The 13,737-nt window shown below is 35.3% G+C and overlaps 2 protein-coding genes across 3 annotated transcripts; both read right to left on the minus strand.

The window, feature by feature from the left end:
* Positions 1-3,070: 3,070 nt before the first annotated feature.
* On the minus strand, positions 3,071-3,892 carry LOC143453218 (peptidyl-prolyl cis-trans isomerase NIMA-interacting 4-like). Its single transcript, XM_076954408.1, has one exon. The coding sequence runs from the start codon at positions 3,814-3,816 to the stop codon at positions 3,436-3,438; it is 381 nt and encodes a 126-aa protein (XP_076810523.1). The 5' UTR covers positions 3,817-3,892; the 3' UTR covers positions 3,071-3,435.
* Positions 3,893-5,719: 1,827 nt separating this feature from the next.
* Positions 5,720-13,466, minus strand: LOC143453214 (ethanolamine-phosphate cytidylyltransferase-like). Of its 2 annotated transcripts, none has more exons than XM_076954405.1 (15): positions 13,347-13,466; positions 11,497-11,585; positions 11,058-11,219; positions 10,760-10,826; positions 10,424-10,471; positions 10,154-10,190; positions 10,041-10,085; positions 8,688-8,780; positions 8,459-8,504; positions 8,120-8,196; positions 7,558-7,635; positions 7,417-7,482; positions 7,041-7,122; positions 6,884-6,956; positions 5,720-6,370 (listed from the first exon to the last, which is right to left on the minus strand). In XM_076954405.1, the coding sequence occupies exons 2-15, from the start codon at positions 11,576-11,578 to the stop codon at positions 6,274-6,276; spliced, it is 1,053 nt and encodes a 350-aa protein (XP_076810520.1). In that variant the 5' UTR covers positions 11,579-11,585; positions 13,347-13,466; the 3' UTR covers positions 5,720-6,273. The 2 variants fall into 2 exon arrangements, with proteins under 2 accessions (XP_076810520.1, XP_076810519.1); XM_076954404.1 differs by lacking the exon at positions 13,347-13,466 and adding an exon at positions 12,388-12,530.
* Positions 13,467-13,737: the final 271 nt, after the last annotated feature.

A 13,737-nucleotide genomic window follows, 5' to 3' on the forward strand; every position in this document is an offset into this window, starting at 1 on the left:
CCTGCCACAAAGTTTTTTATATAATTTTAATGAACGCTTTTTAATCATGGGTGAAAATTTTGTCCTAAATTGATGCGAATATCGATTACATGCGCAATTAATTTTAACCTCCGATGCACTTAGCAAAGTTTCCGATCAAGATTTGGAAAAAAAACTCGGCATATATAAATAACACAGGGGTTCTATCGTCGTCTTTGTACTTAATTTATTATTTAACCCTTTGACATGCGTCATGTGAAAGTTGTTGCATTAGTTCCTGCAGGTGTTGACAGTCATGCAAACTGCATTTTTGGCTTTTTTCTAAATTGGACAGACAAAGCATCTAAGAGTACACTTTAAGTGCGCACTCATAACAGACTCTTTTCAGCACATGTCAGGTGCTGGCTTTGATGCTCTGCTCTGTCTGTTTGCGCAAAAACTTGCTATAAATCATGCAAAAGTGCATAAAATTGTGCTCATTAACACACCTGAAGTGCGCTACTCAGCACAATTATAACTGCACTTGAGTGAGCTCTTGCCCCAGGCTGGAAAGTACTTGGCACTTTTGGGCGAGATTAGAGTCATCTGCCACCAGCCAACTACACCAAAATGTAAATAATTCTAACACCCTCCTTAGAAGAGTGAGGGAGCTTCACATTTCTATATAATGTGTTGCATAAACTTTCATAGTAGTAGCAGAATGCGAGTCACTACACATAACCCAGTTAACAACGTCTTCATTTTCACATAAAATTCGAAAAACCATAGTTAAATACTGATTTTCCAAAGTATTTTCTACAGGTCATAAACGCAGGGATTTTATAGGGGTTTTTATAGAGCAATGTAGTTTCTTGGTGTAAAAAAACATAATCTTTTACCATATAAATATTTTCGCTTCTTGGCAACCTCATTAAAGTTAGGCCGATGCAAAAGTGATGGAAAAAGAAACACAAAGACAAGTTAGCGCCAGATTTAAAGAAGGTTGGAGGTGGAACTGAAGCATGGTAGGGCCGTACCTTGGGCTACAAGTTGCAGTGCTCAACAGCTGCTTCCTTGTACTCCAGCACACAGGAATTTTGCTTCTGCACACCCAAGATTTCGGCGAAAACTGCCAAACTCAGCAATCAGCGTGGAAAGACCCCAATTTTGGCGTGCACTGAAGCCTTTCTTTATTTGCTTATAATAAATTGGCGATTAAACTGGCTTTTCTTTGTTTCTTATAAATGTTTACATAAAAGCGGATCAACAATTAGGCTATATAAAAAAAAGCAGTTTTAAACCAAATCACAAATTAACAATAATTTGATGCATAAGAAATTCTATTAAAATTTTACTTAATCAATCTTGAAATCATTTGAAAATTAAGTGCACAAAAATTCTGTCCAAGTCATTATAAGATAATGCTCTATAAGTGCGCAACTCCAGCACTGAAGCTCATGAAAAGCAGTATAGAGTGCGCCTACGTCAAACTCTGCAGTTTGGCGTAATGCAGAATGGGCAGGATGTCGAGCGGCCCTGCTTTCGGCGCAAAATAACCTAAGAATGTCACGTGTTCAAGCTATTAGCCTACGTTGGCGTGGCGCAACCTTCTGCGTTAAATTTATTGTGTGAAGAGTTATCCGGCGTCGTAAATGCATCAAGGTCGGATGAAATACATTCAACAACGTTCCCAACTCAATCTCCTCGTTGACCTGTCACCTGAAAATTTTGCTTGAAATATTATGTAGATACTTTTTATCACTAAGGAAATCTTTTGGCGCGATGTTTTTCCTCCACTTCATGTAACTGTTAAATTTTGCTAATTTGTGTAATTTATTTATTATATGATATTCAAAAAATTAATTTTCTCTCTCTTTTAAACACAAATTTAAAGTGCGGTATTAAGTTTATGCATGTTCACACATTTAGAAGGTGGTGAAACTGAAACAACAAAATTCCATTTTAAAAAATGATTTTGCATAAAACAAAAATATTTAAAATAGCGAAATTTTCCAGAAAATATTAATTATTTAAGGCTTTCGTATTGTATCGCTCATTTTTTACTTATTTATTTCTATTAAATCTCCGGATCGGAAATTACATGAAAAAATGCTCAAAAGTAATTAATGAACAGTTAAAAGTAACAATGTTCGAGTGGCCAAAAACACCCAAGTTTGCAATATTGCAACCTAGATTCTAGAATGTTCCAATATCCACTTCCTCGATGAGGTAAGAAATTCATATAAAATATGACTTTGTTTTTTAACGTAAATTTTATTACGCAAAAACCTCTGGACAGAGGTCACCGCATTCTTGTAAACTTGCTTTTATTGCACTTGCTGACAGCTATGCTTGGTAAGAACTGACTTTATTGAAAAACAGGTTGGCCAATGAAATACCCAAAGCGTTAAAGTTCTGGCTTAATATGAAATTTTTACGTCAATACTGGATCTTTGAGACAGTTGTTTAGGGAACTGCGAATATACGATAAATACATTTGTTCTGCCCAGAAAAATGATTCCAGTGTACAGTATGTAGAAGAATACTGTGAGATCTTCAGTGCCGGTCTTAGCGGGCTCTAATGCAAGAAGTGACGGAGGGCCGGTTCTGAATAACTTAATATAACAATAACATAAATTAACTCCCGTCAGATTTGAGCAGAGTAAACGCTAAAATATTTTATTGGTTTTGATGCTAAGCAGCCCGGGTGACCCAACGCAGTCCAATTGGCCTCAGCCGGCCCTGGTCATATTCATCTCTCATTTGTCATAGCGTCGGAATATTTAAAAGCTATTCGTTTTCGCCGCCTTTCGTTATTTAGTACAATTTACACAGTAAACACCACAGGGTGTTGATTCACTTATGATGGTACCTTTGATATACTTTATTATTTCTTTGTTATCTTATTTTTACACTCGATTAGTTAGACTTCTGTTTCCAAATAAATTTTACATGCATTTAACACTTGATAAATGAAAATTTGGAATGGCAGCTTGCAGATACCGCAGATGTTTGGACTTTTAGGAGCAATTTTAAAATTACATCGTTGTGTTTTACAGTTACATGTTGTTACCTAGAGCAGAAATAATTATCTGAATAAGGACAACACCAATACCACTGGGCAGTATTCTCATGGCGCTAATTCATAAAGATTATAAAATCAGATTCAGAATGAAAATATTGCAAAACTTCACATCAACATCAAAAACCATCCATCACTTTCACTTATATAACAAGAATAAAAGTTACACATAGCTTATCAAGACAATGACAACTTGAAAAATACAAGAACTTTTCAAAAAATTCCATATTAACTTCAACAATTAAACTGAACATTTTAGTTTTAGAAGTTCTCAAAGTTAAATCCTAGATGTGCATCGTAAGCATTTGCAGAACAGCTTGACCCAGATTTAGAGTTAAAAAAATATTTAGAGAAGTCGAACAAAACCTGCAAGTTAAAATAAAGTGCATTTGTGATTATTTTCTACCCTCCACCATGATGATGTGATATCCAAACTTTGTCTTCACCGGAGGGTCCGTGTAGTTGGGTGATGACAGATTACTAACGGGTAGCGCGAATGCTGCTTCTTGGAAAGGCCCCACCATCGAGCCCCTGATCATCCAACCCAGGTCCCCACCAGACCTGGCTTTGTCCTCGCTGTACTTCTGTGCAACTTCGTTAAAATTTTCTCCAGCTTTTAGCTTCTCCATCGCCTCCATGGATTTCGAATGCTTCTCGCAGAGGATGTGTCGAACCTTGACGGAGTTGCACGACTTTTTATTTTCCTTCTTCGAGGAATCTCCATCGCTCTTCGAGGCACCTTTAGACTTTCCTCCACCTGTGTTCTTCTTTGGCATTTTTGATAGAATTTTACTGATTTTTTAAACGCACAAGTTGCAGGAGATTATGTTGGCTACAGGGACAGAAAAAAGCAATAGGTGAACAATGTTAAAAATCAAGGCTAGAATGGTAGTTAAGCTTATTGTTGAGTTAATCCAGTCTAGAAAGTCAGCAGCACAAAAAACTTTGATATTTGTGATAACTTATGATGGCTATGGCCAAAATAGTGAAACAAGTTTTCAAAAAATCAAAACAAAGATCAAAATACAAAACTATTTATTATGTAATTTTTCAACATTCCATAAATGAGTAGATTACTATTCTGTTACCCAATGGATCACTGCTAAGCTATAATCTGTCATTTAAACCAACATGCCCTGTGAAAATGCTTTTGCTGTGATCTATATACAACATAGTATTAACCCTGACGGGACAGCTTTCAATAATAAATCAAAGACATGCAATGACGAAAATTTTGGCAAGTGGTGTGCACTGCATTCTCAATTCTATTTGTTTTAATGAATTTGATTTGGCGTGCATATTGATAAAGCTGCAACCTTTTCCACTATGGTAGACAGATAATTGACAGTCATATTTTCCTTTCTCCAGCATCTTCCTACACTTGACACAGGTCATAGACTGGTTATTTGTTCAATTCGCTTCTTTTTGCAAAAAAACATCACAAATACCGATGGCGATGAGCTCACTGTTTAACTCATATCCCTTTCGTGGCAGCACCTTGGGTATTTTTTTACAATTTGTAAGCATTAAGGTCGCATAGTCAAGCTGGTGATGCTGTGTGCAGCACTTTCCATAGTGAGTGGTGTGGCATTTGCACGCACGAGGTTCGTAACATGCACGCCGATTTATAGGCTATTAAATAAAAAATGGAGATTTTAATGCACACTATCAGTAAAAAATTCGCCATTTTTCACAGGCGTTTTTTCATTAAAAACCGCCGTACTTTCCAGTTGGTGAGTGGGGTGCTGTTAGTAAGGATTTAAAAATGATTTAGCATTTTTCAACTTTCATTTAAATATAATGTATTCCGCGCGCGCACTGCGCAGATACCTCAGGAAATTGTACATCAGATATTCAGATTTCACATAACCTGCTCATCAAGTTGTTAAACCAGACAGGGGAATCACCATGTCTACATGTAAGTCATGGAAATAAAAAAATCGGTCAAGCTCAAAGTCCAACTACATTTTCCTGTTTTTGATTGTTTATGAGCACTGAATGATTTAGGTTTTGACAGAAAGATAGTCAATAAAATCAATGTAGTTTGTGTCATAGTGGCGTACAATGCCACCTGTGTTTTAAGATTTTTTGCAGCCAAACAATTACGTAGTTTTTGTTATGCCTGTTTTTTCTGGCACTTTAATTAAACCAGGCGTCACCAAATTCTATTCACAAAGAGCCAGATAATGATGAGAATAGAAATTTGCCGGCCTGATTACCGCCTTTCCCAACAGGACACAATACAAAAAGCTCTTTTATGGCACAGTGAGGAGGGCAGGACAAACTAATCTTGTGGGCCTTAGTTTGGTGACCCCTGATAATCTTCGTTCAAAAAACAGTTCAAGTCTCCAATAGTCGAAAAAATTCAGGTTGTATCTTGGTTATCATCATTTTAGCTGCATATGAAGCTGAGATGAGTACGCTCTTCAAAGAGTCATAGATCAATGGAGTTTTAGTGAATATGTCGGCCTGTGCTTCATGTTATTTACCAATAAAATATTATTACGTTAGCCAAAGTCGTGGATCAGGAACAGCCCAACAGCATATAGTTACAACGTAATGCATTTCGTTGTAATAGATCAACTGAGTTATAGAATTTTTATCCGCGGCTTAACTTCTTACGTCTTCCAGGTACAATATCAAAAACAAATTCTGACTTATTAATATTACCAAGAATGATCCACGACAATATGAATTTTATTTTGCTTTAAAATCAGCAAGGTTAATAATCTGTAATTGCTCAATCTAATAAACTTAACTAACGTAGAAATCACGTGAAGGTCACAGTGAAATTGTTAATAAATTTATGACGTCATCGTGGGAATAAAAACTTTAAAATGTGAATGTTTCGCGCGAAAGATGAAAATTGAAATTGCTTTCCAACTCTTATAAAAGAAAATGCGGCTAACAACGACTTACAAGTTTTTACATTAATATTAAATAAATGTGCTTGGTTAATAAAATCAACTACAATCGGTTAAGTTCACAACACACGCGTGATGTCGCCATATTAAGTCACGCAAACAACTGCAACACTATTCAATTAAAACATAGACATCAGATGTAATGGTAAAATTTAACTAAAAACTCTCGGCCCACCTTGGGGTCAAATGAGGTCGACGTTATTAAAAAGTCAATTGAAGAATAAAAAACAACAAATAGTTTATAAATTGCTCTGCTAAATGGAACTGGTCAAAAAAAGTTAAGGTGACCAATTACATAGATATCTTAGACTAAGAGTTTCCATTGATTCCTTTGGCTGTTCTCAGGCTTTCATACGCAGCGAGTTCTTTCGCTTCTTTTTTCTTGTTTCTCTGAATAAAGCTGGACCTGAAGAAGTTCGAACAAACTTTAAATTTTAGAACTTCTGTCAGAACGGGTTTACAGGTTTTTAGGTTCCTCAAATGAAACAGTGTTGATTGTTACGCTATCAATGGCCTAGACAACCAAAAAAGTTCGACTTGTGGAAACTTCTCAACTTAACAAAGAGGAGAAACATCAATGGATATGGATGCTCCATATAAGCATAGGAGGAAAGTATTCAGGTATTTTGTTGGACAGTCGAAATAACAATGGAAGCTAATACAAAATGGTGCCTTACAACAAAAACGTCGCCAACACCTGGATCACAATATTCGTACAATGCTAAATTTCTTTAACAATTTGTGATATTTGCTTAAATTTGATTTGAGTAACTCTTGTAGTAAAAAATGTCGTCATACAAAAATTGATCTGACGATCACACGCTCAGTCATTAAGTGAAGCAACCTTCATGATTTAAAAGCCTACATTTCATTTGCGATGTCAAACTAAGTTAAGCTCGAACTAAGAACACATTTTCACCTGTGCTCGAGGATGCGATCTACGAGGTCAAAGGTCGTGAAATGGCTGCCACTGTCAATCAAGACAAATTTCCCTGGATAAAGAAATGAGGTTGTTCATAGCTCTAATTACACAATTCAACAGAAATTATAAGTTTTCTAAACTTATTCGGATTTACCGAGTTTTTTTGCAACTTCGTATGGATCATTCCCGCTTATGTCCTCAACGACTGCCGAGTTGCCGTGGACAACGATGTCAACCTTCGAAAACAAAAAGTATCAGTAAAATTTTGAATAGATGACATATTGCCAATAATGGTAGTTTGGCAAATACTGACAAATACTGAACATGGAAGAGCAGATTGCATCAAAATGAACTTGTTTCCCAGAGAAAAAATAACCAACATCAACATCTAAACAACTAAAAACGACCACAAAGCAAATAGTTGAATAATCAATGATTAAAGAACCATTTAAAGTAAGGATTCTAATTCAATATTCAAAATTCAAAGAAGAAATAACTAAAAAATGACAATTATACTCAATGAATCTCACCTTAAAATGGTCGATGAGGTCACGTGATATGGTGTAAGGCGCACCAATCACAACTTCATGAACGTACTGTGAGAAAAACCAGTTACATTTCAAGCACATATTATTGGCACAGAAATCATATAACAAAATAGGAGTACTTACCCGGCAAGCGAGCACACTGAGGACTCTCTCATGTACGTTCATCAAAGGGTAGTTGGTGCCGCAGTATCTATTCACCTCCTGGTGAAAACATAGAAACATTACACTGCGGATGATAATGGAACAACAAGCCATTCAACACCTTACAACAGTGCTTCTCAATCCCTGGGGTAGTGACCCGAAATCAGGTTACTAATTGCTTGGGTGAGTTTCTAAATAAGATTTGTAATTCGTAGCTTCATGGGTAGCAATTGTGTTGGCAATAACTAAACCTAACACACGAAACACAATGATAAAAGTGGTTAGTGACATAACAATGATAGGTTGCCAACTGGAATAACTTTTGCAAAATAAGGAGACAAACTACATCGTCATCAACAAAGTTTGGTTCACAACCACTTGACTGCTTACTTAATTTTGCCATTGTACGTGATTGTGATTTACCTTATTAAAATAAGACAAAATCATTTCATAAATATTGTAATGAGAGGACCAGCAAAACTTTCGGGTATAGAGAAATTGAGAAGCACTGTATTGAAGTGGAATTAAAGACGGTCGTACTCACACTGTCGGTGTGGACTCCAACGATGATAAAATCACCGTAAGTTGCTGCTTTTTCAAGAAACTTCAAGTGGCCGATGTCTTTAGCATTTGGTTGTTAACAATGTTAAGTATTAAAGAATAATCAAAGCCAATTACGTGCAAGTTTGCTTTATGATGTCATTACTCAGCCCCTGTGCGATTGTTGTGTGTGTTTAAACAAGAAGAGGAATCATAAAGTATTAATAAATCATGAGAAATATGATATTTCAGATATTGTAGTTTGGATATTTCATACACAGTTTAACAACATAATATGAAGCAAAATAATCAACGATATCACAAATAAAAAACTGAAGGATACGAAAGCAGTCAAAGGCGCCGGAAACGTAAACAATCGTATCTCCCGACTGGAAAACATAGAAATACAATAATAAAGATTGTAATGTATCAATGATAACCTTTAAGCAAGTTGATAAAGTTAACGTGTACTTAGCTGGCAATACAAGGTTTCCTGCCAAGTAATAGAAAAAAGTTGACATTTGCCTCACTTATATCCATAATTTTATCTCAGGAATTTGTTGTAAAATTACCTTTGGTTGTTTTCCGCTCGAGAATTGAACAATTTTCTGGGTCGTTGCTAGAAACTGGGAAACTCCAGTCCATGGACTGTGCACACTTGAGCCCTGGAAAGTTGAAAGCTTTTTAAATAAACACTTGTCTTTGTCAATATTTGCAACGCTGTACAAGACCGTCAGGAATCAGTTTGGTATTTCCAAACTACGACAGTTGAATTAAAAACCGAATGTTAAATATAATCACCCAGCAGCTACAAAATATAATGAATTAGCAGTCCTATAGATAACTATAAATAAGATGGGTGGGATATTCGAAAAATATTTTGTGTCATATCATTTAATTTCAACTTGTCAATATTTTAATGGTAACTTTGCAATTTGTAAACAATCTCAATTATAACAACATCATCAAAGCTTGAAATAGAGCAGCAGACAGGCAAGCAGCGGAGGGCAGCAGAGGACAAAATAATTAAAATTAAATAATTAAAATTAAATACTTAAAATTACAACTTGATTCACCAATTTTCAGAAAAATTTGAGAATGTTGGTAAGAGCTAAATTATGTTTCTTATTACAGAGTTCAAATTATTTTGGCGCTGGGTTTACAATAACGGGCCTAAATGTGGACTATGACCCCTACAAAGTGTGCTAAATGTTGAAGAAAGCAAACATAAGTTGGACTCTGAACCAACTCAATGCTTACATTACAGCGCTATGGGATAAATAACAATTCAGCAGACATCAACTATGATTGGGAAATAAGACAAAAGTCCAACCATCAGCAACCAAAGGGCATTAGCAATGTCAATTTCATAGCGATAACCTATTTTTTGCTTGCGTTGCAAATTGGTGATAGTTTACATACCAAGCCATGCATTTCATGCAATACTGTTCTAAAAATATGATGATGATTTGAACGAGCTAAAATGTGGCTAAAATATCGGAAGAGTTTGCAAAAAAACTTAAACTGAACTCAAACTTAAACTAAAAATACTTTACAGTTGGTTTCTATACAAACATGTTGCTGTGAACAAAATGTATTAATGTATAAAGTTCTGTAACATCTAGTAGTGTAAAATTCCATTCATAAAGTTAAGTATCGGCATAGTATATAGTATAGTTCAGTTTAAGTATAGGATTGTGCTGCTGGCATGAGACCTATTTCCCATGGATAACTTTATACCAATGAGGAACAAAAATTCAAACATACATATTTGCCAGCACTAACTACAACATTCTTGCAACAGTCTATGAATGAGATACCTAACCGAAAGGTAACAATACCAAAACTTGACTTCAGTAACTTTAATTGCAATAGTTTTGGTAGTAGTGAGATGTCAGTGTTGCCGCCAAAATATGGAGGATTACCGATTGTATTTCCTGTACATGCTTCTTGTCCGGTAAGTCTTCACCCTGCGATGAAAGTCGTCAATGTGAATGAAAACTTATGACACCATTGTGATGTAATAGACTTAACTTACCTCGCGCTTGTGATGGGTTTTTGTCATTAAAAGCATCCTGAAACATAGACATCATGATAACAAAAAAAAATATAAGTGGATATTGAAACTTGAAAGGGTGCAAGAAACATTTTCTTCTGAATACATTTATTAGACAAACATTTACGGCATTTTGTTTTAGATAATTATGCTTTTAAGCAAGATTTTAGCAAATTTCCAAGAGTACTGCCATGTGTCAAAATCCAAAAAGAAAACACAAAATCTCAAACTAAGGTACCAAGCGCAACTCACCGTCCAACAATATCGGTTGTGGAGACACCTTGTGTTCGACTCACCTCTCTGTGGATCAAAATTTATAGAAAAATGTGAGACAAACACAAATGCCTAGAATGAATTTAAGCTCACCAAAGCACTGTAGCTTCTGTAGGCAACGATAATGTCTGCATTGGCATTTCACATTACTATTTAGTGCCATTACAAAAGTCTTAAGGTTGTGTAAAGTAATAAATCTTACACAAGCATTTTAAACTTAAAACGCATCGTTATAAAATCATGCAAAAAAATCAGCTTTAAACAATCGATTACGTGAATGATAAAAGCTAGCTTTATACCAAACATCTATCACACCTGTACTTGCCAGCATTCTTAATAATATGATACGCATCTTCTCCAGTCGCTGTTATAGAAATGTCATCTAGAAATTCAATTAAGACGATGAATTAAAGTATGGGCAAAGCCTCTGAGCTCAATAAGCAACCAACAACAATAGCACTTTAATTATTACACAAAAAATATAATTATGTGCTTTACAGTAATTATGAAGTACCAACTATATATGTTCCATAAACTGTACTTATATAGCATGTTAAATTAGTCAAAAGACAAGTCAGAATTTAAACAGATCAAAACAAGTGGGGCAAGTTACCGCCGTGCACTCCGAAATCACAATCGTATTTCTCAAGAGTTTCGAGCGTGGTGCAATACGGAGCATTCTCCACAACTTCATCCACCCACTTGATGGCAGCGACGAGTTTATATCTTTCTTCCTCATTGTACACTGGTGGTCCTTTGTTCTTCATGACCTCCTCTTCAATATAAAATAAATGATTTATTTGAAAGAATATCAACAATAAGTGCAATCTCGTTTCAAGTTATGTCATGTATGTGTAGTTTTACTTATTTCATGTCTTCCGTGCTAATAATTACTGATACTAATCAACTAATTACTGATAATAATTACTGATGAATACTGCGGCAGAAAGTACTTGTGCACTTATTTTATGCTGTTCATTTGATAAGAAATAAACTGCAGAATAATTTTATGACACAACAAAATGAGAAATATTATGAGTTGCCCAACCTACCATCTGAGTGAACTCCCACAATGAGATAATCCCCGAGCGCTTTTGCTTGTCTCAATAAGTTAGCGTGGCCAAAGTGAACCATATCGAAACTGCAATAACAGAACAAATAAAACAATATTTACTTGCTTAAAGAAAAATTTTGTGTATTTGCGGCATTGGGTGAGTTTGCATCAACCTAGAAACCCAAAGTATAATATAATAATAGAGTATAATATAATATGTTAGAAAGTACAATATACATTTGGTATTTTCTGGCAAAAGATTGAGCAGAGGCAAAGGTTTTGGCATGATTGCAACGAATTGATATAAACCATGCAATCTTGCTGTGTTCATATTTTTACAAAATTTTACTGTAAAAGCCAACTTTGCTTTTTTATTACATTATTTGTTATCATGTGAGCATATGCCTCAGGTTCAACTATGGCTATCCTCCTAAGACTCAAGAGCGGGCAAATTTTTATAATAAAATAGAGCAGGTATGCACATGATCAATATATTTGGTGTGTCAAATAGCATAAAATCTATCTGTGTATAATTTGCAACTTTACTTGCTGGACACAGTAGAAAGTCACACACGTATACACAAGACTCTGTGCCAACTAGTGTTTTAATCAGCAATATGCAAACCAAGATTTACATGTCTTTGCAAGTTACATAAACGAAGAAATGAGTCTCCAGTGTATGTCAAGATTTGTGACTCCGCATGTGCAATTTCACGAAGACTGTCATACTTTCACTCTGGTTCATGAAGTCACTTTTACCTCCAAATTGAAACCAGACACACAAGACAAGATTTATCAACATGTTTGTCAAAAACTTTTCCCAGTTATGTCAGTTGCAAAATTGATACGCTTTTAAAAGCTAGCCTAACAGTACAGGCTTATAACTTACCAACCATCCACCCATACTCTTGTAGGTTTCTTTATTTGATGCGTGCTATCCTCCATTATACAAATAAAACTAAACCTTTTATTGATAATGTAGTAAAAGCCTGTTTTATGCCTAAACAGCAGTTTGATAATAGAACAAAACAATTACAGAAATATGGCTAGACCTTGTAACGGAAAGGTAAATGGTACCTAAACTTGAGAGATTGACCCACTTTGCTACAATAAGTATTTGTTGAAATGTTTATTGCGGGTGATGATATGTGAGTCTCATATGTTGTCAGTTTTTCTCACCCACAGATATAATTGTTCACCTTGACGGCTTATTGTCTTGTGAAGATGACAACAAAGTTGTCTAACTTGACACTGAACTTCTTCAAATAGAAATCAACAATGGTTACACAGGAATGACAACTGTATATACTGTTTATATTGAAGTTTCTTTGAACGATTATATTTTAACAAATCATTAGTACAGCAACAGCATAAAGACGTTCATATTACAGTGTTGATCTTAGTAGAAGAATGAAAGAAAGACTGTTTATACTAATAATGCACGCAAGATACGCAGGAAAACATTTATGTTTCGACTTAAAACGCAAAGTAGACTTTCGGAAACAGGAAATTTACACTATATTCGATCTGTATACTGTATAATACGCCCTTATTATCACAACCTAAATATGCCAACGTCATACAGACGTTGCCTATTGGCGCATTTTTAACGTCAGTCTGGCAGACCTAGGCCTACAAGGTGATGTTTAAATATAACATCAACCATATTAGCTTGAGCTAAGACGCTATGTCGAACCTCTGACGGATCGGATATTCTTATAATATGGTATTATGACATTTTTAACAACATACTGACAGCACATGCAGCCTATAGTCTTAGCCTATATACTGAAAGGTGTTTAAAATGCTAAAAGTAATGAAATATGACATAACGTGGTATCCGCATACCGTATTTTTCTCGCTTTGGCTCTTTTGCTTCAACATTTAGCTAACCTACCATACTCCCTAATATCACATCACAAATTCGTATCCCACAGCTATATCAGGTATAGACTTTGAACACTGCATCAGCCGCCATCAGCTGATTCTTCAGACACTCCCATCTGTCAGGATGCGAATAAAATGCGGATATTGCAATCTTGCGGAAAATCTCGGATGAGGGTGAAACTTTGTGCAGAAAATATGGTGTCCAAGTTTAACTACTGTCAGTCTATAAAGCTATAGTGATTTTTTTATATCCTATATTTTAAAAGAATGTAAAATTGAGTCAGTGCTTGAAATTCATATTATAGTGTTTGTATAGCCTATATTCCCTATAATATTCCATAGCGCTCTAGGG

The sequence above is a fragment of the Clavelina lepadiformis genome, chromosome 4 (genome assembly GCF_947623445.1).
Source record: "Clavelina lepadiformis chromosome 4, kaClaLepa1.1, whole genome shotgun sequence".
NCBI lineage: Eukaryota > Metazoa > Chordata > Ascidiacea > Aplousobranchia > Clavelinidae > Clavelina > Clavelina lepadiformis.